Source organism: Physella acuta, unplaced genomic scaffold (genome assembly GCF_028476545.2).
Source record: "Physella acuta isolate Inbredline_101_S28 unplaced genomic scaffold, ASM2847654v3 ptg000639l, whole genome shotgun sequence".
NCBI lineage: Eukaryota > Metazoa > Mollusca > Gastropoda > Physidae > Physella > Physella acuta.
In genome coordinates this window covers 244,050-266,701 of record NW_026732158.1, presented here as the reverse complement: position 1 = coordinate 266,701, position 22,652 = coordinate 244,050, and the positions used below count along the sequence as shown (strand labels likewise).

The following is a 22,652-nucleotide window of genomic DNA, read 5'->3' as shown; positions in this document are numbered from 1 at the left end:
GCCACACCTCAGCCTACTACCCCCACCCCCCACCCCCCCGCCCCGCCCCTCAAAATTGCTGTTGAATTTTTCTAAAACATCAACATTTTCCCAAACAGAGTATTTTGAAGAATTCCGATTACGATTTTTTACAAGTTTTCTTAAACGCGAAATAACGGCTAAAACTTGTTTCCCAACATTGCTCACCTTCACAAAATTACGGACCCCCCTCCCCCCTACGAGTGTGACGTTGTTTAAGGACGACCCCATATGAGAATGTGAAAACTATAATCGTAGAGGACTACGTATTTGCTTGTTTATATATATATATATATATATATATATATATATATATATATATATATGTAAGTATATGTTACGTATGGCTACAGGACATTACCCCCCCCCCCCGGAAATTATCCCCCCGGACACCCCCCCCCCCCCCTAATTACCCCCCTGCCCTGTAGCAATTACCCCCCTGTCAATTACCCCCCCCCCCCCCCCGGGGGAATTACCCCCCCCCCCCCTCAAGTTAGAATCCCAACTCTAACTAGAATTCTATACCTATATACTACCTTAATCCAAACCTTAAGAAAAAGACCAAAACCTAAGCATCCACCTTAGCCTTAAACTTCACACAAAACCAAAACCAACGCTAGACATTGGTTTAAGCCTAATCCTAACCCTAGCTCTAAGCCTAGCTCTTACCCTAACTCTAGCCCTAACCCTAGCCCTAACCCTAACCCTAACCCTAGCCCTAGCCCTAGCCCTAGCCCTAGCCCTAACCCTAACCCTAACCCTAGCCCTTACCCTAACCTTAACCCTAGCCCTTACCCTAACCCTAACCCTAGCTCTAACCCTAACCCTAGCCCTAATCCTAACCCTTACCCTATCCGGGGGGGGGTAATGTCCTACTGGGCGGGGGGGGGGTAATTGACAGGGGGTAATTGACAGGGGGTAATTACTCCGGGGTAATGTCGGGGGGGGAAATGTCCGGGGGGGGGGGTAATTGACAGGGGGGAAATGCCCTGTTCCCGTTACGTATATGTATATGTATGTGTTTGTGTATGTGTATGTGTATGTGTGTGTATGTGTATGTGTATGTGTATGTGTATGTGTATGTGTATGTGTATGTGTATGTGTATGTGTATGTGTATGTGTATGTGTATGTGTATGTGTATGTGAATGTGTATGTGTATGTGTATGTGTGTGTGTGTGTATGTGTATGTGTATGTGTATGTGTATGTGTATGTGTATGTGTATGTGTATGTGTATGTGTATGTGTATGTGTATGTGTATGTGTATGTGTATGAGTATGTGTATGTGTATGTGTATGTGTATGTGTATATGTATATATATATATGTATATATATATATGTATATATATATATATATATATATATATATATATATATATATATATATATATATATATATATATATATATATTTATATTAATTAATTTATTTTTATTGACTTTGACAATCGGCATGCAATTTATGAATTCTATTTCGAAATTTTAGCTTACAGAGCTAAAATATCGTTGGGGTTTTTAACAGCATTTACTATAAACATTAAATTTGGTCTTACTGAACGCAAACGTCAGGTTTAAAAATTAAAATGCTTTGTTGAAACAATAAGCATGAATTGCATAATCAAATCGAATTTCAATTTTTGAAAATCTCTACAATTTGTTAATTTTATAACATTGATTCTTAAAATACTAAATAACTTAAAGTAAAAATGTTTAAGAACAAGTGCTTTGTTTACATGAGATCAATAATACATTTGCCGGTTAGACCTATTCTGAACGGAAACGGCAGATTCAATAGTTATTACCTTTTTATGTCAATTTATGTGAAATCTTTCAAGACCAAAAAGCGTTAACATCAGTGTTTTGAGTTGTGCGCAAATTATAATGACGCCTTCCGTTTAGGTTGTAAATGTTTGTAAAGCTACACAAAAATAAATGAAACGAATTAATTATTTTTTACTTCTTAAATTACATTTCTTTCAAACTTAAAAAAAAGTAGGTGACTACTCTAAAACAATGCACTGTGGCATAATATTATATTTAATTAGATGTTTAATTAACTTTAAATTAAAAACAAACTATTAATAAACAATTTCTATAAATAGAAATAGTTGTCCTGATAATCATGCACACAGTGTTCGCGTTCATTAGGTGCGCATCTTTATATCTATGCAATTCATTTTTTTTTTCATTCTGAGTATTAAAATAAATTAATATTTTAATTTAAAACAGTGGGCAACTTAAAATTGTTTAGTAAAGGTATTTGATTCATCTTTATATAAAAGGCAAAGTGTTCATATGCAATGTGGGCACTAGCCGGTGCCGCGGGCACTAAAATTGTTGAGTCCCTCGAATCTGACGAATAGAACATAGGGTCAAATATACATTGGCCGAAGAGTTCATGGGGGGAGGGGCGCCTTTTATGAGCTCTGAAGCGCAAAAGTGTCCCCACATCAAAACCTCTTTATAACTCCCAAGGTCGCTGATCGACTCTAAGAAACTTCTGGAAAAAACACCGGTAGGTGGCTAGCGTGGGACGTTACACTCTGTGTTCAATACCTTTTCTACAATTTAAGAAGCGACCCACACTTTTCTTTTTATTTATTTTTTTAAATATTATTTTATTATTATATTTAAAGAAAATCATTTTTCCCCTTTCTTCTTCTTCTTCTTCGTTCTTAATTTTTTATCTGCCAGAGGGTTTAAACTCGAAACTTTTTTCGAATGTATGAGCTTTTGCCGACTCGACCACGCCTCCATCACAATTAAGGATACGTGTCAACTGGTTATGCGCCATTGAGACCATTGACTCCGACTTTAGCCTGCTTTTCTTTTTGGATTTGCTTCCATAGCCTTTGTCCAACCAAGAACAAACTACAAGGCAGCAGTTGTTTAATTTTGGAGTATCTGTCCCCAGCTAACGAGCCTCATCTGAGGGTTCGAACTCGAGACTTTTCGGGTTAGCAACCATGAGCTTTACCGACTCGACCACGCCGATGTCTAATTAATTTTTATGAATTATACGCGCATTATCATGTTAATTTGGTGCGCAATAGTCTTTAAGTCATGCAAATCTACTGTAAATAAAAAGAATTACCGGTGACGGTGACATTTATGAAAGTATATATTAAAAAGAACACGGATAAGGTGAAGAAACTAAATAAAAATAAATTCATAAATAACCTTTATAGTTACAAGCTTTTAAATAATTATAAAAAAAATCGCCGTAGGTTATATTATGTATGAAATAACTCCACTTAAAATTTTTTTAGTTATCTATTGTTTGTTATCAAAATAGTTTTTTTGTTATTAATTTCTTTCAATACTTTTTAATATGTAATGAAATGCGAATCTATAAAGATGCGCACCTAATGAACGCAAACTAAGTATGTGATAACATTGACAAATAGTTATAATTATTAGCAATCTTTAATTTATTACTAATTTTTTAATTTAAAATTAATTAAACATCTAATCAAATATAATATTATGTCTAATGTTACCCTACTTTTTTTTAAGTTTGAAGGAATTGTAATTTAGAAATAAAAAGTAAATAATGTTTCATTTATTTTTGTGTAACTTTTTAAAATTTACAACATAAGCGGAAGTTGTCATTATAATTTGCGCACAGTTCATTTGAAAATCAAAACACTGATGTTAACGCTTTTTGGTCTTAAAAGATTTTAAATAAAATAAAGTGAAAAGGGAATAAAATATACGTTACAGTACTCGTAAATTTGTCAGGAAAACTTTGTTAGTTTTTTAGACGTTTTTTTCAATTTACACGGAGATCAAGTAATAGAGATGTAGATCTAGACTTCTAGATCTAAATCTAGACTTCTAGATCTAGATCCAGACTTCTAGATCTAGATCTAGATTAAGATCTATTTAATCTGCCATCTTACAAGGTACAAGGGTGGCCCAAACCGTATAATTGATAATTAAATTAACAACAGATTAGGCCTACTTTTTAAAACACATTTATTCACACACACACACGCATATATGTATGTATTTATGTGTATAGTTATATATATACATAATATATTTATATGTATATAAGTATATATATATATAATTATATATACATACATACACACACACACATTATATATATATATATATATATATATATATATATACATATATATATATATATATATATATATATATATATATATATATATATATATATATATATATATATTTATATATATATATATATATATATATATATATATATATATATATATATATATATATTTATATATATATACATATATATATATATATATATATATATATATATATATATATATATATATATATATATATATATATATATATATATATATATATATATGTTGCGTTCTGGGTTGGTTTCAAATTCAAGAACGACTCGGGTTAACGTTCAATACGTTTATTCGGTCTTACATATTCATCTTACAGTATAGCCCTCAACCTAACCACTACCAACTGACCCCTGACAATCGTTCACTCCAACTTTTATACCGCATTCGACCTTGGGATAACAATACATAAACACACCTGGGTTAACAATATTCTAGGGTAAACTCAACTCACACACTCACTCTCCCCTAATCCTAGATCTTCCTATCCTATTGTAGTCTAACCTACAAATGACCCGTAACAATATATATATATATATATATATATATATATATATATATATATATATATATATATATATATATATATATATATATATATACGATGGTATGTCTGCCTTTCTGAATTGTAACCTACCCATCATGAATCAACGCAACATTTATAAGTACACAATTAATGGTTTTGCAAGGACAATTTTGAACTATCAATTTTGAACACACCGCCCCCTCCCCCACCACCACCACCGAGTCCCCTCCCCCACCCCATATGCTTTCGATACTTTATAAGAAGTATCAGTACAGTATCTAATTTGGCGAGAATATGAATACAGCTGTCTATCTCCCGACTTGTGTTGTATCATGATCCAATAAACTATCCTTCATTCAACCCGGCCAAAGTTTCGCGGGGAGAATTTAAAACATGGCGAAGGGTGGCATTGGTACAGAGGCTTAGCGACCCTTCCCGGCGCCCGGGGACAAACTTTCGATTTGCACTCCCCCCCCTCGAACTTTTCATTTGCACCCCTTCAAACTTTCAATTTGGCGCTCCCTCCTTAAGGTCGGCGCCCGGGGACATACGTCCCCCCGCCCCCCCCCCCCTCGTCCCCCCCTCGCTACGCCTCTGCATTGGTATGTCGTTCGACGCCGAGAACCGCATGAACTCGCAAGGTCCGGTGATTGGTACACCTTTTACTAACAACTCTGTAAACGCCATTTGGCTTCAAGTCAGTGATGTTACAATGTAGAAACGTTCGCTACGTAATGGATTCAAAGTGATGTGAGAATTATACATTGTTCACAATACTAGTCTTCAGAGGCGTAGCGACCCTTCCCGGCGCCTGGGGACGAACTTTCGATTTGCACCTCCCACAACTTTCCAATTTATTTTTCCAACCCATTTTGGCGCCCCCTAGAGTCGGCGCCCGGGGACATGTGTCCCCCCCCCCCTCTCACTACGCCTCTGCTAGTCTTATTGGTATAAGGTTATGAAGTTATTAAATAATTGTGTTAAAGGGGATCCCTTCCTAAACTAAATTTAAGAACGACGAAGAAGAAAAACTCGAGCCATCTATCTATATATATAATTCTCTTCTGGGAGACGCTAGAAAACAAGCTGTAAGCGCGCTCCCTATCACACCCACCCCTACATTGTCTGGTGAGCTGTGGTTCACTCTAAATGTTTACAGAGCCGGGTTTAGTGACGATTATTAGGGGCAGATAATTTAGTTTGAAACGATTTTAAACGTAGGAGGGTGGGGTAACTAAGTGGAGTTTACTTTAACGGAGGGAGGGGGGGTGAGGGTGTGGGGGGGGGGGGGGGGTATCGTCCTTAACGAGCTACTTATAGTGTTTTAAAGAAATATTTTCAGTGGCAGCGTTGGTACTGTCGAATTCACAAATTATGAATTACTAAAAGGTAGAAAAAACAACAACCAAATAGCGGCGTATGTTATGCCGCGGGTCGGCTCGTACAATAAAAATCACTTCAACTCACCCCACAAGATTACTATATTTTTAAATGTCTCTAATAGCCACTCGCTGAGTGTCGCACGCCATAAATAGTTGTTATTGCTTCTTGACAGATAACTGACATAATGTGATCTACAACAAATATTTTTACACGTATTTTGGACTAGGAGAAAGGCTCACAATGTACGGAAGAAACTTGCTTTTAGTGTGCTTTCTCTGGATGGCTAAAATAGGTAAGATGATCAGTAGGCCTACGTTGAAATCTTTATGCTTAACTTCAAGACTAAGTCATGTCCGTAAAGTGGAAACTGTTAGGATTAGATTAACGGCGATGGAGTCTTACATCTTATTCTGGTCAGTGGCGAGGTGCCACCCGGTGCGGCACTTAATAGTGTCACCCCCCAGATGCGTAGTAGCGACCCTTCCCGGGGACAAACTTTAAATTTTCGATTTGCACCCCCCCCCCCCCCTCAAACTTTCGTTTTGCACCTCTTAACAGACTATTTAACACTCGAATTAATCACTTAATCAAGTGGAATTATAATTTTTCTCTATATATTTTGCTATTTTTTGCCTTGGTGTCACCCTCCTAAGTGGTGTAACTGGGTGCGGTCCGCCTCTCCCATCCCCGACCCCCCCCCCCCCCCCCCCCCCCCGCTACGCCTCTGCTTCTGGCAGTTTGGTTTATGTATAGTTTTGAGTTAGGTTTTAGTGAAACGGCTTTATTTTCGACTAATTTTTTTCGTGGTAAAAATGCTAGGGATTATTGCCTTTGATCGAATTCAATACATTAACAAAAGTAGTCGAGTATTTAAAGAAATATGTCCCAATACAGCAGAAATATGTTTCAATACAGCAGCAGAGTTTCTTCCAGGCATCTCTTCGGGGGGGCGGAGCCCCCCCGAAAATTTTTTACCGCCCCCCCGAACGAAATGAAATTTATATAATTTATATAGAAAATATATACTTTTAACAGTGTCCGCCCCCCCGAAGAAAGTTTACCGCCCCCCCCGAAGATTTCAAGTGCCCCCCCGGAGAAAAAAGTCTGGAAGAAACACTGTACAGCAGCCGAGTGAAGTATTTAACGAAATAGGTTTCAATACAATACAGCAGTCGGGAGAAGTATTTGAAGAAATATGTCCCAACGCATTACTTTCTTAAGAAAAAGGTTAATATTTACACTTGTCACGTAGACATGTGGAAGATGGTGTTATATTAGCTGCTCTTTATAGTTACTATTTTGGGAAACGAATTCCAAACATTAGGAAGCCAGCCGAGTGAAACATACAAAGAAACGTATTCCTATTTATGTACCAATACATTACTCTCTTAAGAAAAAGTGTACGAGGTGTAGGTGTCGGTTATTCTTGGAATCTGGGAGAGGTTGTTATGTTAGCCGCTAAGAGAAATATTTCCCATCTCGACACAGGATATGTAGCTGCTGCTACTGATGCTATGTACTTGTGGGGGCCTAATCCCGTCAAAACTGGCTTTACCTACGAGATAACTTTTCTTGGTTTACACACCGATAGTATCGTTCAGGTAAGTTTCGCTACTGACTCCGATTTCTGCCTGCTTTTCTTTTTTTTTTTAGCGCAATTTCCATTCTGGAGAATTGCGTTTATTAACTCGTCATTTCTGGGAATGGATGGATGGATGAATGAATGGATGAATGTGTGTCCGGGCTTTAAGTCGTATCTCCTCCTCAACGAAGCAATATCGATGACTAGTTCCAAAAGCAATTATGTTAAGCAAGTTACGAGAATGAGCATAGGCCATAAAAATTCCGGGTTTCTTTCATGTATTTCCCGTAAAAGCCAAAAAACCTCGAAAAAATGCAGTTTTTGGCCCATATCTCGGCAACCAGACCACTTAGCGACTTGAAACATGTACCAATCGATTCCTGCCATAATTTAGAACAATATTGCCGAAGAAAGTTTTCAAAAATATCCTCTCGTTCGGTCACAAATTTAAAAATTACATAAACACCTACAAACCGATCGCTCTTCTAGCTTGAACGCACCCTATCATTATACGTCAGAGCTATTTTTAGATAACATAAGGAAATTGCGCATAAATGTCACTAGACTTTTTTAATTAACTTGTTTATTTGTTTCCATAGCCTTTGTCCAACCAAGAACAAACTACAAGGCAGCAGTTGTTTGATTTCGGAGTTGTCTCTCCTAGAATAGTGTCTGTCCCCAGCTTACGAGCTTTACCATGAGCTTTACCTACTCGACCACGCCGACCCCCTTGTACTCGTTAAATATTTATTTGATTATAAGAAACTGCCTACACAATGTCTAATCTGCAATAAATTCATATATGATAATCACACACCGTCACAAAGTTACGGACCCCCCACCCCCACCCACCTATGACTGTGACGTTATTTACTGACGAGCCCCCTATGACAGGGGTCGGCAACTTTTTTGAGACGGAAGAGCCAAAAGTTACAATTTACAAAATTTCCCAGTTTTTAAAGAGCCACATTTTTTCTTCAATATTTGGTATTTGATTAGGATTATGTAAATAACTTTGATTTGTTATTTAAAATAAATAGCTTTAAATATAAAATAATATTTATTCATATAAAAACATACACATGTTTCGGCAGAGTTATAAAATTAGTAATGAAATAATATAACACTAGGGCTATCTCAAGCTGTTTTTGTCTTTCTTTACGGACTCCACCGACTAGGAGTTGTCTCCCATTAGCCGGACAGGCCTCAACACGGCCTACTCCGACTAACTGGCTTGGATATTGGTTTGATTACCGTGTATCGGTCGCTTCTGTCCTTCGATTCTCACCAGGCTTATCTTCCACCCCACAGAGCCCAGTGTAAACTCGTACCCCACCGTCCAGTACCCAGCTCGACCGTAGGAAGCTAATTACTAAAAAAAAAAACTACGTCACTCAGGTCAAATTATTGATTAATGATAGGTAGAGGAATGCATTCTGAATAAAATAACATTCCCCCATTCAATGATATTTGAAAAAGCCGGCCCTTGGGCAGTGGCAAGCATGGAATTGTTGCCACGGGGCTGTCTATAGAACGGCCGTTGGGCTGTGCCTGGTGCCCAAGCGGCTGTCCGTATACTTTCTACTGCACCTATTCTCACTGTTCTCTAATGAGTGTTTTTATCCTGTTTAAAGTTGTGTTTCTTTATAGTCTAATATTTGTTTTGAATATGAAATAATATAACTGTTTATGTTTATGCCAGGAGCTGGAGAGCCGCATTTTGACATCAAAAGAGCCGCATGCGGCTCGCGAGCCGCAGGTTGCCGACCCCTGCGATAATGGCATCTGTCTCTTCTAATTCACAGATACGTTATCTGAATTACAGAAGCGGTCGGCAGGTGGAGGCAACGTATGAAGCAGCGCTGAAACAGAACACAAGGACGGTCCACAGATTTGTCTCCTTGTAATACACTTTATTTAACGGACTCAAACTGACTCACCCAGAGGCGTAGCGATGGGGGGGGGGGCAGGGGGGGGGGGGGGGACATACGTCCCCGGGCGCCGACCTGAGGGAGAGTCAAAATGGTTTGGAAAAGTAAATTGAAAGCTTAATTAAAGGGGGGTGCAAATCGAAAGTTTGAGGGGGGGGGGTGGCAAATCAAAATCTTGAGAGGGGGTGGGGTGCAAATCTAAAGATTGTCCACGGGTGTCGGGAAGGGTCGCTACGCCTCTGGACTCACCTTCAGGAAACACATTTAGTAGGGTCATCCACAAATGAAGTCAGGGGGGGGGGGCGTAAATCGGTGACGGTGTGTGATGAGGGGGAAGGGGGGGGGGGGGGGTTCCAGATGGTGTGACGTCACATTTTCGGATAATAAAAAGGCAATGTTAAAAAACGAATTTCAGCCGTTATTTCGTGTTTTAGAAAACTGTTTTAATAAATCGTAACAGGGATTGATTAAAAGTACTCTATGTTGACAGAGTTCAGACACGATTTTGGAAAAATATCGTATTTTAAGAACAATTCAACTTCAATTTTCAGGGGGGGGGGGGTTGTAGGCTGAGTTGTAGCGTCATTTTATGGGTAGGGGAGGTCTGGCTTTTTGTGACGATGTAGGAAGGAGGGAAGGGGGAGGGAGGTAAAAATCGTCAAAAAGCGTGACGTCATTCATGGATCACCCCTTAATTCTGATAGGCCTACTTTAAAAGAAAGCAGTCACGGAGACACATTACTTTATTCTACCAGAACGTACACATTGTACATTTTAAATTTTCTGACACTATGAAAAATGTATACAGTTGGTCTTAACTAGCATGCAGCAGAGTTTCTTCAAGTGATCTCTTCAGAGGGGGGGGGGGGGGGCCTAGCCCCCCTTCGCCGAAGAAAGTCTAGGCTTTATTAGACTTACAAGTAGTATATTAGGTCCCTTTTGGGTCGCATTTGGGTGGCGCAAAGGTTATATAGCAAAATACTCGTGGCCGCAGGAACAATGACATATAACAAAATACTCCCTAGGGTGGCGCAAAGACATATAGTAAAATACTCCCACCACCTGGTGGTGGAGCAGTGGGGGTGGGGGGTGGAGAAGAGTGGGGGAGAGGGGGAGTAGTGGTGACCTGGGGGTGGTGGTGGTGTCGCAGCATGGGGTTTGTTTATTTGATTTCTTTGTATGTGTGTTTAATAGTAAACGGAGAGGGGTGGTTGAGGGGAGGGGTGAGTAATGATGGGTTTGAGGGTAGGGGTGTGCTAGTTGTACTTTGTGAATAACATCCATTAACCAGACATGTAACACCTGTTACGTATCGACCGCCCGCGAAGTTTTCAGGGCTGTGCGTTTTTTTAATGGGAATGTATTGATCGCACCCACGGGGCCATCACACCTAATTAAATTTTTTTGTTATGCTTCACCGAGTTTCCCCCGAGCGGTTGACAGGTTATGGTAATTTACGACGTACATTAAGTGCCTCTCCGTGAAGTACGTAGGTCATTATGCAACAACTGTTGTGCGACAGCTGGTGGTGTAATTAGGCGGATCAACCGGACATTACCTATTTTGTTTATTTTTAATTTTATTTTATTTTATAATTAGTTAAATTATTATTAACTAGTTACGTAATTTGATTTTTTTTTTTTTTAAATTTTTAAAATTTTTTTTTTTTTAAATTATTATTTTTAAATTTTATTTTTAATTGTTGTTTACTTGTTGTTTAATTTAATTACTTTGTATAATTTATTTGTTTGAAATTCATTTTAATTAGTTTGCTGTTAATTATTGGCGACAGATATTACCAAGCGGGTGGTGGTGGTGGTGGTGGTGGTGGTGGTGGTGGTAAATTTGCTTAAGATTATAAACTTCAAGTTTTAAAAATCAACAACGTTATGGACCATTCAGCAACACAACGAACGGTTACCGAAAATAGAACATCCATTTAACCACATCTGTTACTTATCGATCCGTGATCCTTTGTTGACACGCGCTGCGCTTTTAATGGGAATGTATTGATCGCACCTACTGACCATCAGTATGATGGTCCATCTATGTGTAATTTTTTATTAACGAGTTACGTAATTTGATTTTAATTTTTTAAATTTTTAAATTTTTTTTTTTAATTTAATTTTATAATTAGTTTAATTATTATTAACGAGTTACGTAATTTGATTTTAATTTTTTAACTTTTTAAATTTTTTAAATTATTATTTTTAAATTTTATTTTTAATTGTTGTTTACTTGTTGTTTAATTTAATTACTTTGTATAATTTATTTGTTTGAAATTCATTTTAATTAGTTTGCTTTTAATTTCTTTGTTGTACGCCGTTTGAAATAAAAGACTAACACTAGCGTGTACTAGAAAGTGTCATTGTGTATAACATCCATTTAACCACAGCTGTTACTTATTAGCGACAGCTTGTACTTATCGATCCGCCCGTAATCCTCCCAGGCGCTCCCCGTGGTTGCTTAATAGCGGGCTCACTGAAGCGATCACAACAGGTAATTAATCGAAGCCATTAAGTCCCTCTCCGCGTTAAGTGTGGCGACAGCTGGTGCTGTAATTAGTCACGGCTCTCGGCTTTTTTCATTAGACTACAGCTGTACATGAACTATGTTCACATATCGTACGCCCGGTCATTCTTTGATCAAATTAAAAAATTTTGTTTCCACATGTCATGCGTACCGTCCCTTGCTATGTATGAAAGATTAATGGTTGTAACTATTCGCTTATAGCGAGGGTCAGCGAAAACAAAAATATATTTAAGGGTCGGAATTTTCTTTCAACCACCGTTAAGTCAGGTTTTGAGACGAAACGAAGTCTCGGTAGGTTCGTGTTTTTTAATGGGCGACAGGGCGACTTGGTGCGTTGGTACGTAGGTATGCGGGGTAGACATGTTTTTTACAAGTCTGGAAAAGTAATTACGTTTTTTATGACCGTTCCGATTTTCTTTTGATCTGACCACCATTTGACCACACTGAGCCAGATAAATTTAACAATTGTCGCAGCGGGGTTTATTTTAAGTGCACCCCGTGCACGCTTGTTTACATTTTAAAAGACGTGTCGCGTGTCTTCCCCTTACGGCTTCCCTAATAGAGAAACGAGAGGAAAGACAACTGTTCTAAAATTACAACAACCTTGTCTACAGACACGAGTATCGTCCCTTGTGAAAAAATTCGCGTCAGAATCCTTAACTAAACAGTCAATTTCTTTAAAAAGTTAAAAAATAATTTAGGAAGACAAGGGTTAACAAAATATATATCTTAGTCTTGCAGCAGATTACCTTCCCATGTTCGCTTTAGTATTACAGTTTTCATCAATCTTCTTTTTGACTTGAACTTCTTTAATTTTTAAGAAAGTTAACTTATACATAATACATTACGTCTAATGACAATTTTTTTATTTTTACCACTCAATGTATTTTCTTTTTCTATATCTTACATTGTCATCTTAATTTTTGATCACCTTAGGTGGTGGTAAGGTGGTAAGGTGGTGGTAAGGTGGTGGTAAGGTGGTGGTAAATTTGCTTAAGATTATAAACTTCAAGTTTTAAAAATCAACAACGTTATAGTACGTCGTGTCAAATGACACACCGTTAAAATGTCTACATTTAAAGTTCACCAAAATAATGACGTAAAAACTAAATATGATATGACGTTAGCATACATATCATTCAATCTAATCACTCTAAAGTACAAATCAATAATTTTGATTGATTAAGGGGCTGGGTGAGTTATTTTTATTCGGGTGCCCAGGGAAGGTTTGGAGTTGGTTGGGACAGATTTTATACACGAGTCGGTGACGTTTTCACCGAGGGAGGTTCGAAGCTAGACCATGCATATTTTGGAATTGTTAGGGGTCGAGTCTATAGTAGGGTCGGGGGAGTTTTGTTAACACCGAGGCAGGTTACAAAGTTCGTACATGCATCATTGGAATTGTTAGGGAGAGTTAAACTAAGGTCGGTGAAGTTTTCACCGAGGCAGGTTACAAAGTCGGTACATGGATGTTTAGGAATTGATGGCAGTCGAGTTCATACTAGGGTCGGGGAATTTTGTTAGCACTGAGGCAGGTTGGAAAGTTGGTACATGCATGTTTGGGAATTGTTGGTAGCCGAGTTCATACTAGTGTCGGTGAAGGTTGGTTTTGAACTCGGAACATGCATGTTTTGGAATTGTTGGTAGCCGAGTTCATACTAGTGTCGGTGAAGGTTGGTTTTGAACTCGGAACATGCGTGTTTTGGAATCGATAGGTGTAGAGTCTATACTAGGATCGGTGAAGTTTTCACCGAAGTGGTTTCAAAGTTAGTACAGGCATGTTTTGGAAGTGTTAGGGGTCGAGTTCATACTAGTGTCGGTGAAGGTTGGTTTTGAACTCGGAACATGGATGTTTTGAAATTGTTGGCAGCCGAGTTCAAACTAGGGTCGGAGATGATTTCACCGAGGCAGGTTGCAAAGGTGTTACATGTATGTTTAGGAATTGTTGGTAGCCGAGTTCATACTAGTGTCGGTGAAGGTTGGTTTTGAACTCGGAACATGTATGTTTTGGAATCAGTCGGTGTAGAGTCCATACTAGGGTCAGGGGAGTTTTCGTTAACACCGAGGTAAGTTGCAAAGTTGGTACATCCATGTTTAGGAATTGTTGGTAGCCGAGTTCATACTAGTGTCGGTGAAGGTTGGTTTTGAACTCGGAACATGCATGTTTTGGAATTGTTGGTAGCCGAGTTCATACTAGTGTCGGTGAAGGTTGGTTTTGAACTCGGAACATGCGTGTTTTGGAATCGATAGGTGTAGAGTCCATACTAGGGTCGGTGAAGTTTTCACCGAAGTGGTTTCAAAGTTAGTACAGGCATGTTTTGGAAGTGTTAGGGGTCGAGTTCATACTAGTGTCGGTGAAGGTTGGTTTTGAACTCGGAACATGCATGTTTTGAAATTGTTGGTAACCGAGTTCATACTAGGGACGGGGGCGAGGGTGGCGGACAAAGTTGTCGATGTAGGTAGGGTGCAAGAGATATTCAACGAGGAGTGGTGTCTACAAGTTATGTATCCCAGTCTGTTGGAGTGGTTTCTAGGGGGTTGTAATATTAGTTGAATAAATATTTGTCTGTAGGATTGTCATACAGCCTTTGTCTGTCCAAGGAATAGTGTGAGTAGTAGTACGGTCTGTTTATCTAGCGGTTGGTATTGAGGTTAGTGTGATGACGCAAGGTTGGATGGGAGAAGGGGAACGGGGTTGTGGACAAAGGGAAGGGGAAGGGCGAATAGTGATAAAAATAACTCACCCAGCCCCTTAATCAATCAAAATTATTGATTTGTACTTTAGAGTGATTAGATTGAATGATATGTATGCTAACGTCATATCATATTTAGTTTTTACGTCATTATTTTGGTGAACTTTAAATGTAGACATTTTAACGGTGTGTCATTTGACACGACGTACTATAACGTTGTTGATTTTTAAAACTTGAAGTTTATAATCTTAAGCAAATTTACCACCACCTTACCACCACCTTACCACCACCTTACCACCTTACCACCACCTAAGGTGATCAAAAATTAAGATGACAATGTAAGATATAGAAAAAGAAAATACATTGAGTGGTAAAAATAAAAAAATTGTCATTAGACGTAATGTATTATGTATAAGTTAACTTTCTTAAAAATTAAAGAAGTTCAAGTCAAAAAGAAGATTGATGAAAACTGTAATACTAAAGCGAACATGGGAAGGTAATCTGCTGCAAGACTAAGATATATATTTTGTTAACCCTTGTCTTCCTAAATTATTTTTTAACTTTTTAAAGAAATTGACTGTTTAGTTAAGGATTCTGACGCGAATTTTTTCACAAGGGACGATACTCGTGTCTGTAGACAAGGTTGTTGTAATTTTAGAACAGTTGTCTTTCCTCTCGTTTCTCTATTAGGGAAGCCGTAAGGGGAAGACACGCGACACGTCTTTTAAAATGTAAACAAGCGTGCACGGGGTGCACTTAAAATAAACCCCGCTGCGACAATTGTTAAATTTATCTGGCTCAGTGTGGTCAAATGGTGGTCAGATCAAAAGAAAATCGGAACGGTCATAAAAAACGTAATTACTTTTCCAGACTTGTAAAAAACATGTCTACCCCGCATACCTACGTACCAACGCACCAAGTCGCCCTGTCGCCCATTAAAAAACACGAACCTACCGAGACTTCGTTTCGTCTCAAAACCTGACTTAACGGTGGTTGAAAGAAAATTCCGACCCTTAAATATATTTTTGTTTTCGCTGACCCTCGCTATAAGCGAATAGTTACAACCATTAATCTTTCATACATAGCAAGGGACGGTACGCATGACATGTGGAAACAAAATTTTTTAATTTGATCAAAGAATGACCGGGCGTACGATATGTGAACATAGTTCATGTACAGCTGTAGTCTAATGAAAAAAGCCGAGAGCCGTGACTAATTACAGCACCAGCTGTCGCCACACTTAACGCGGAGAGGGACTTAATGGCTTCGATTAATTACCTGTTGTGATCGCTTCAGTGAGCCCGCTATTAAGCAACCACGGGGAGCGCCTGGGAGGATTACGGGCGGATCGATAAGTACAAGCTGTCGCTAATAAGTAACAGCTGTGGTTAAATGGATGTTATACACAATGACACTTTCTAGTACACGCTAGTGTTAGTCTTTTATTTCAAACGGCGTACAACAAAGAAATTAAAAGCAAACTAATTAAAATGAATTTCAAACAAATAAATTATACAAAGTAATTAAATTAAACAACAAGTAAACAACAATTAAAAATAAAATTTAAAAATAATAATTTAAAAAATTTAAAAAGTTAAAAAATTAAAATCAAATTACGTAACTCGTTAATAATAATTAAACTAATTATAAAATTAAATTAAAAAAAAAAATTTAAAAATTTAAAAAATTAAAATCAAATTACGTAACTCGTTAATAAAAAATTACACATAGATGGACCATCATACTGATGGTCAGTAGGTGCGATCAATACATTCCCATTAAAAGCGCAGCGCGTGTCAACAAAGGATCACGGATCGATAAGTAACAGATGTGGTTAAATGGATGTTCTATTTTCGGTAACCGTTCGTTGTGTTGCTGAATGGTCCATAACGTTGTTGATTTTTAAAACTTGAAGTTTATAATCTTAAGCAAATTTACCACCACCACCACCACCACCACCACCACCACCACCCGCTTGGTAATATCTGTCGCCAATAATTAACAGCAAACTAATTAAAATGAATTTCAAACAAATAAATTATACAAAGTAATTAAATTAAACAACAAGTAAACAACAATTAAAAATAAAATTTAAAAATAATAATTTAAAAAAAAAAAATTTTAAAAATTTAAAAAAAAAAAAAATCAAATTACGTAACTAGTTAATAATAATTTAACTAATTATAAAATAAAATAAAATTAAAAATAAACAAAATAGGTAATGTCCGGTTGATCCGCCTAATTACACCACCAGCTGTCGCACAACAGTTGTTGCATAATGACCTACGTACTTCACGGAGAGGCACTTAATGTACGTCGTAAATTACCATAACCTGTCAACCGCTCGGGGGAAACTCGGTGAAGCATAACAAAAAAATTTAATTAGGTGTGATGGCCCCGTGGGTGCGATCAATACATTCCCATTAAAAAAACGCACAGCCCTGAAAACTTCGCGGGCGGTCGATACGTAACAGGTGTTACATGTCTGGTTAATGGATGTTATTCACAAAGTACAACTAGCACACCCCTACCCTCAAACCCATCATTACTCACCCCTCCCCTCAACCACCCCTCTCCGTTTACTATTAAACACACATACAAAGAAATCAAATAAACAAACCCCATGCTGCGACACCACCACCACCCCCAGGTCACCACTACTCCCCCTCTCCCCCACTCTTCTCCACCCCCCACCCCCACTGCTCCACCACCAGGTGGTGGGAGTATTTTACTATATGTCTTTGCGCCACCCTAGGGAGTATTTTGTTATATGTCATTGTTCCTGCGGCCACGAGTATTTTGCTATATAACCTTTGCGCCACCCAAATGCGACCCAAAAGGGACCTAATATACTACTCTTACAATATCAGTTTGTTTGGATTTTTTTTGTTTGCGTGTACGTGTGAGTGTGAATGTGTGTAAACACGATAACACGAGCACCGGTTCAGTTAGGTTGCCGAAATTTCATATCTAAATATTGTGTCGATTTTGTAGCTTTCTGGCAACTATTGAGATATTTCCGGTATCCGGAAATGGCACTTACTCCACTTCGGTTTCTTATAAGCTGAGTTGAGTATCATTTCCGCTAGATAGATCAAATTTGACATATACATTTGAGATAGTATATGCAGATTTTTATCAACTTTTGAATATCAAAGGGTAACTGTAAGTAATTGGAAGTACTAAGTTTGCAAATCTCGACGTTTTACAGTACAGCTATGTGATTTGGAAAATCATAGTTTTAGCAATCTTGTCCGTATGTCTGTGTGTGAATGTATGTGTGTGTGTGTCTTTGTGTGTGTGTGTAAACACGATAACTTGGGTACCTTTACAGCTAGTTGATGAAATTTCATACATAAGTATTTTATCAAAATCGTAGATCAGTGTTAACTTGTGAGCGATTTCCAATAACCGAAAGTGGAACTTTTTCTACTTTGAATTTTTCAAAAAGCCTATAACTTGAATACTATTTCAGATAGATAAATGAAATTCCACACGAAAGTAGAAGATTTAATTCTCTGCCTTTTATAAAATTTTGAGTAATTTCCGTTGACCGGAAGTAGTAACTAACACTATTTCCGATTTCTCAAAAAACGCACGTAAATTTATAAACTACTAATAATATCCCGCACTATTATGCACATTTTATTAGGCGTTCACTTAGTGTGCAATTCTTTTTTTTTTTACGACATTCCATTCTATTATAAAAAGTTTAAGTAATTAAAAATGGATTACAAATATTGTCTATGTCCTGAGTTGCCATCCCTCGTAATTTTATATAAGAATATCCGAGAAAGTTTAGGGGAGATCACTCCCGGTTTATTTATTTAAGTTTGTTGTAGGCCGCAGTGTTTGAGTTTGCACCTCATCATGCGGTTTTTTTTTTATAGGCCGGGCCTGAAGGATCTTGCCTATTTTGTGATCGAGATGGTGGGGGAGAACAACTTTGATTATGTTGCCATGACGTATGATGCCAATACCAACTACGGCGTTGTCCGGTCTGTCCCACCCTCTTTCTGGAGTAAACATTACGGCCTTAAGTTGCGCCCCAGCACGTAAGTTATTTACTGCATGCATACCATCTATATATATATATATATATATATATATATATATATATATATATATATATATATATATATATATATATAATTCTCTTCTTCGAGCCGTTAGAAAACAAGCTGCAAACGCTCTCCCTACCTCCCCACCCCTACATGGTTTTAGTGAGCTGTGTTCACTCTAAATGTTTACAAGCAGAGCCAACGATTTTAAACGTAGGGGGGGGGGAGGGGGGGTAAGGAAAGGGGGTTGGGGGTTATGGTCCTTAACGAGCTACTTATAGTGTTTTAAAGAAATATTTTCAGTGTCAGCGTTGGTACTTTCGAATTCACAAATTATGAATTATTGAAAATTAGAAACAACTAAATAGCGGCGTATGTTATGCCGCGGGCCGGCTCGTATATATATAATTCTCCTCTTCGAGCCGTTAGAAAACAAGCTGTAAACGCTCTCCCTACCTCCCCACCCCTACATGGTTTTAGTGAGCTGTGTTCACTCTAAATGTTTACAAGCAGAGCCAACGATTTTAAACGTAGGGGGGGGGGGGGAGGGGGGGGAGGAAGGGGGGGGAGTTATGGTCCTTAACGAGCTACTTATAGTGTTTTAAAGAAATATTTTCAGTGTCAGCGTTGGTACTGTCGAATTCACAAATTATGAATTATTGAAAATTAGAAACAACTAAATAGCGGCGTATGTTATGCCGCGGGCCGGCTCGTATATATATAATTCTCTTCTTGGAGACGATAGAGAACACCAAGCTGTAAGCGCGCTCCCTACCACCCCCACCCCTGCATGGTCTGGTGAGCTGTGGTTCACGCTAAATGTTTACAATCGTAGGGCCAGGTTTAGTGAAGGCTATTAGTGGCAGAAATTTAAGTTTGAAACGATTTTAAACTTACGGGAGGTAACTTAGAGGAGTTTGAGTTTCAAGGAGGGGGGGGGGGGGGGGTTAGGGGTAGAAGTTGGGGGAAATGAGGGTGGTATCGACCTTAACGACCTACTGATAGTGTTTTAAAGCAAATATTTTCAGTGGCAGCATTAGTACTGTCGAATTCAAAAATTATGAATTACTGAAAAGTAGAAAATAAAACAACTAAATAGCGGCATATGATACGCCGCGGGTCGGCTCGTGTGTACATAATAGTTAGCCAGGTTTACGTTCATCGCAAAACAAGAAAGAAATTAAAACATGCTCGCGAAATAATTGCACGAAATTGTGAAGAGAAGTGTATACAATCTGTCAAGAATATTTATTTAATAATTTTAATTTATCAGTATCCGTGAACAGTAATTTTTTTTACGTGTTGAAACTTTTATGCAAAAAAAAATGTAGCAACTATTTTTTCCCACGTTTTCTTTAACTTGCTTTCGCGTCTGTTTGTCTTTCCATCAAATCTTGCAATCGAAAATTCGGGCACTTCCCTGTTAGCTAGCGCGCTGAAATTTTCAGGGAAGCTTTGTTTCCGATGACAATACAATATTCAATTATTATTATTATTACTAAATTGATCCATGGAAAAATTTTATTGATCATTTTAAACTCCTGTTGATTTGTACAAAAAAGGGACATAACCTAGTAATTGTAATTTGATAAAAACAAGGTTCGGTACTTTCCCTTCTCTGGCCTCCTATTGAATGAACAAAAAACTTTTTAGTTCAATCAGAAAACGTGGGTTTTTAAAAAAAAAATGTAATGATAATTATTTGAGGCAAAAACTTAGGCCTATAGAATAATTAAAAGACGTGAAAGCGTTCTTAGCTGCGTTTTCAAAATAAAGTGCTCTTTGGTCGTTTGGACTTCCTTGTTTTAAATGACGACTAATGTTTTTGGCTATTCAAATTTAGTTCCATGGGTCGCGTCCATTACTTTGAGAAGAAAAAGATGTTTCAAGTCGTCACTTTCCGTCCCGAATTAGTTGTTAGAGAGTCTTCGTGAGACTGCCTTCAGTCCATGCTTTAGCCAGTTAGTTGGAGTTGGTTACCTCGAGGCCTGCCTGGCTAATGGGAGTCCAACTTCTTACCTCGAGGCCTGCCTGGCTAATGGGAGTCCAACTGCTTACCTCAAGGCCTGCCTGGCTAATGGGAGTCCAACTTCTTACCTCGAGGCCTGCCTGGCTAAAGGGAGTCCAACTGCTTACCTCGAGGCCTGCCTGGCTAATGGGAGTCCAACTGCTAACCTCGAGGCCTGCCTGGCTAATGGGAGTCCAACTGGTTACCTCGAGGCCTGCCTGGCTAATGGGAGTCCAACTGCTTACCCCGAGGCCTGCCTGGCTAATGGGAGTCCAACTGCATACCTCGAGGCCTGCCTGGCTAATGGGAGTCCAACTGGTTACCTCGAGGCCTGCCTGGCTAATGGGAGTCCAACTGGCTACCTCGAGGCCTGCCTGGCTAATGGGAGTCCAACTGGTTACCTCGAGGCCTGCCTGGCTAAAGGGAGTCCAACTGCTTACCTCGAGGCCTGCCTGGCTAATGGGAGTCCAACTGGTTACCTCGAGGCCTGCCTGGCTAAAGGGAGTCCAACTGCTTACCTCGAGGCCTGCCTGGCTAATGGGAGTCCAACTGGTTACCTCGAGGCCTGCCTGGCTAATGGGAGTCCAACTCCTGAGCCGGTATATCCGTGTCATTCGAGTTGTTAGAGACTACCCCTCATTTTTAATTATTTTTTTAAAATTAGATATTAAGTCGGATTAGATCAGATTGTATTAGATGATTATCCTAATCATTGTATCTATGCATGTTTGCATTTTTTTCAGAGTGTATTGGAAAGTTCTTGTGTTGAGTTTAGTCTCTCAGAGGGTGTCGGTTACCCATTATGAAGCTTATTTGGAACTTGAGGGAGGATACCGTTTGTTAACCAAAATTACCACCGATGAAAATTTTGATGTTTTACCGTAAATATTTTAACTCTTTTAAAAAATGAAAAATAGATCTTAACAGCTGTGTAAAAATGAACACTTTTCTAACAATTGATTTTACCACAAATATTTAAACATAAGCTAAGTGTAATTATAGTTCTTTTACAGTTAATACAGATTTTATGTTGCATAAAAAAAGTTATAAGAGACAGAATTAGAACCCTGAACGAAAAATTCATAGAACATAAGAACTGTTTTTCAAAGCAAAATGGTGTTCTGTCGTTTGACAACTTGAGAAAAAACCTTAGGACCAAAAACACGCAGAAAACAATTATGAAAATATTTTTGGACACAAACGTAGGCCTATTTCACATAAACCTCCAAGCGATTACAAGAAATGTTTGTAAAGTTAAAACGTTTTTCTTAAAATTTTGATTTTGTAAGTATATGACGGTCTACGGAGCAAGAAAATTAGAGTTGACATATTTCTGTGACTTCGTCATATTACGAGATAGTGTGGTCAGTACTATGCCCATCAGCTTTTACTTTCCCTAACGCGTGTTCGGTACCGAATAGAGCTGGGTGGACTCAGGGACGGTCTATTCAAGAGTAACGGGTTAGCAGTCCAGCGCTCTGCCACTAAGCCACTCAGTACCATGTATAGTCTCTTCAAATCATCACAAACAATGACGTTGTGTAGACATTTGATACAAACTTTAAATGAATTTATGCGTTACTGTGGTTCATGTTAACATTTTTATTTTGTATTGTATTTTTAAACTCATAACAAGGGTTCCTCTTGTAGGTACCAACCATATCTGTTTAGGGCCTATGTCAAGCCAAACAGCTTCTTGAAAACGCACGGTAAAGTACACAAAACTATCATAATTAGATTATATTGTTTGATAACTTTAGACGATGTTTTATCTAGTCCGTTTGAATATTAGA

The 22,652-nt window shown here is 38.2% G+C and overlaps 1 protein-coding gene across 1 annotated transcript; it reads left to right on the top strand.

Annotated features, from left to right (window-relative positions):
* Window positions 1-7,500: 7,500 nt before the first annotated feature.
* Window positions 7,501-22,651, top strand: LOC131948327 (uncharacterized). Its single transcript, XM_059309903.1, has 5 exons — window positions 7,501-7,653; window positions 9,440-9,537; window positions 18,681-18,845; window positions 21,603-21,740; window positions 22,510-22,651. Exons 1-5 carry the CDS (start codon window positions 7,501-7,503, stop codon window positions 22,649-22,651), a joined length of 696 nt encoding a protein of 231 aa, XP_059165886.1.
* Window position 22,652: the final 1 nt, after the last annotated feature.

Excerpts from the sequence above, each read along its gene's own strand:
- LOC131948327 (XM_059309903.1), top strand. The coding sequence starts at position 7,501 with ATGTTAGCCGCTAAGAGAAATATTTCCCATCTCGACACAGGATATGTA. Across the intron at positions 9,538-18,680 it reads GTCCACAGATTTGTCTCCTT|GCCGGGCCTGAAGGATCTTG; the intron begins GTAATACACTTT and ends TTTTTTTTATAG. Across the intron at positions 18,846-21,602 it reads CTTAAGTTGCGCCCCAGCAC|AGTGTATTGGAAAGTTCTTG; the intron begins GTAAGTTATTTA and ends CATTTTTTTCAG.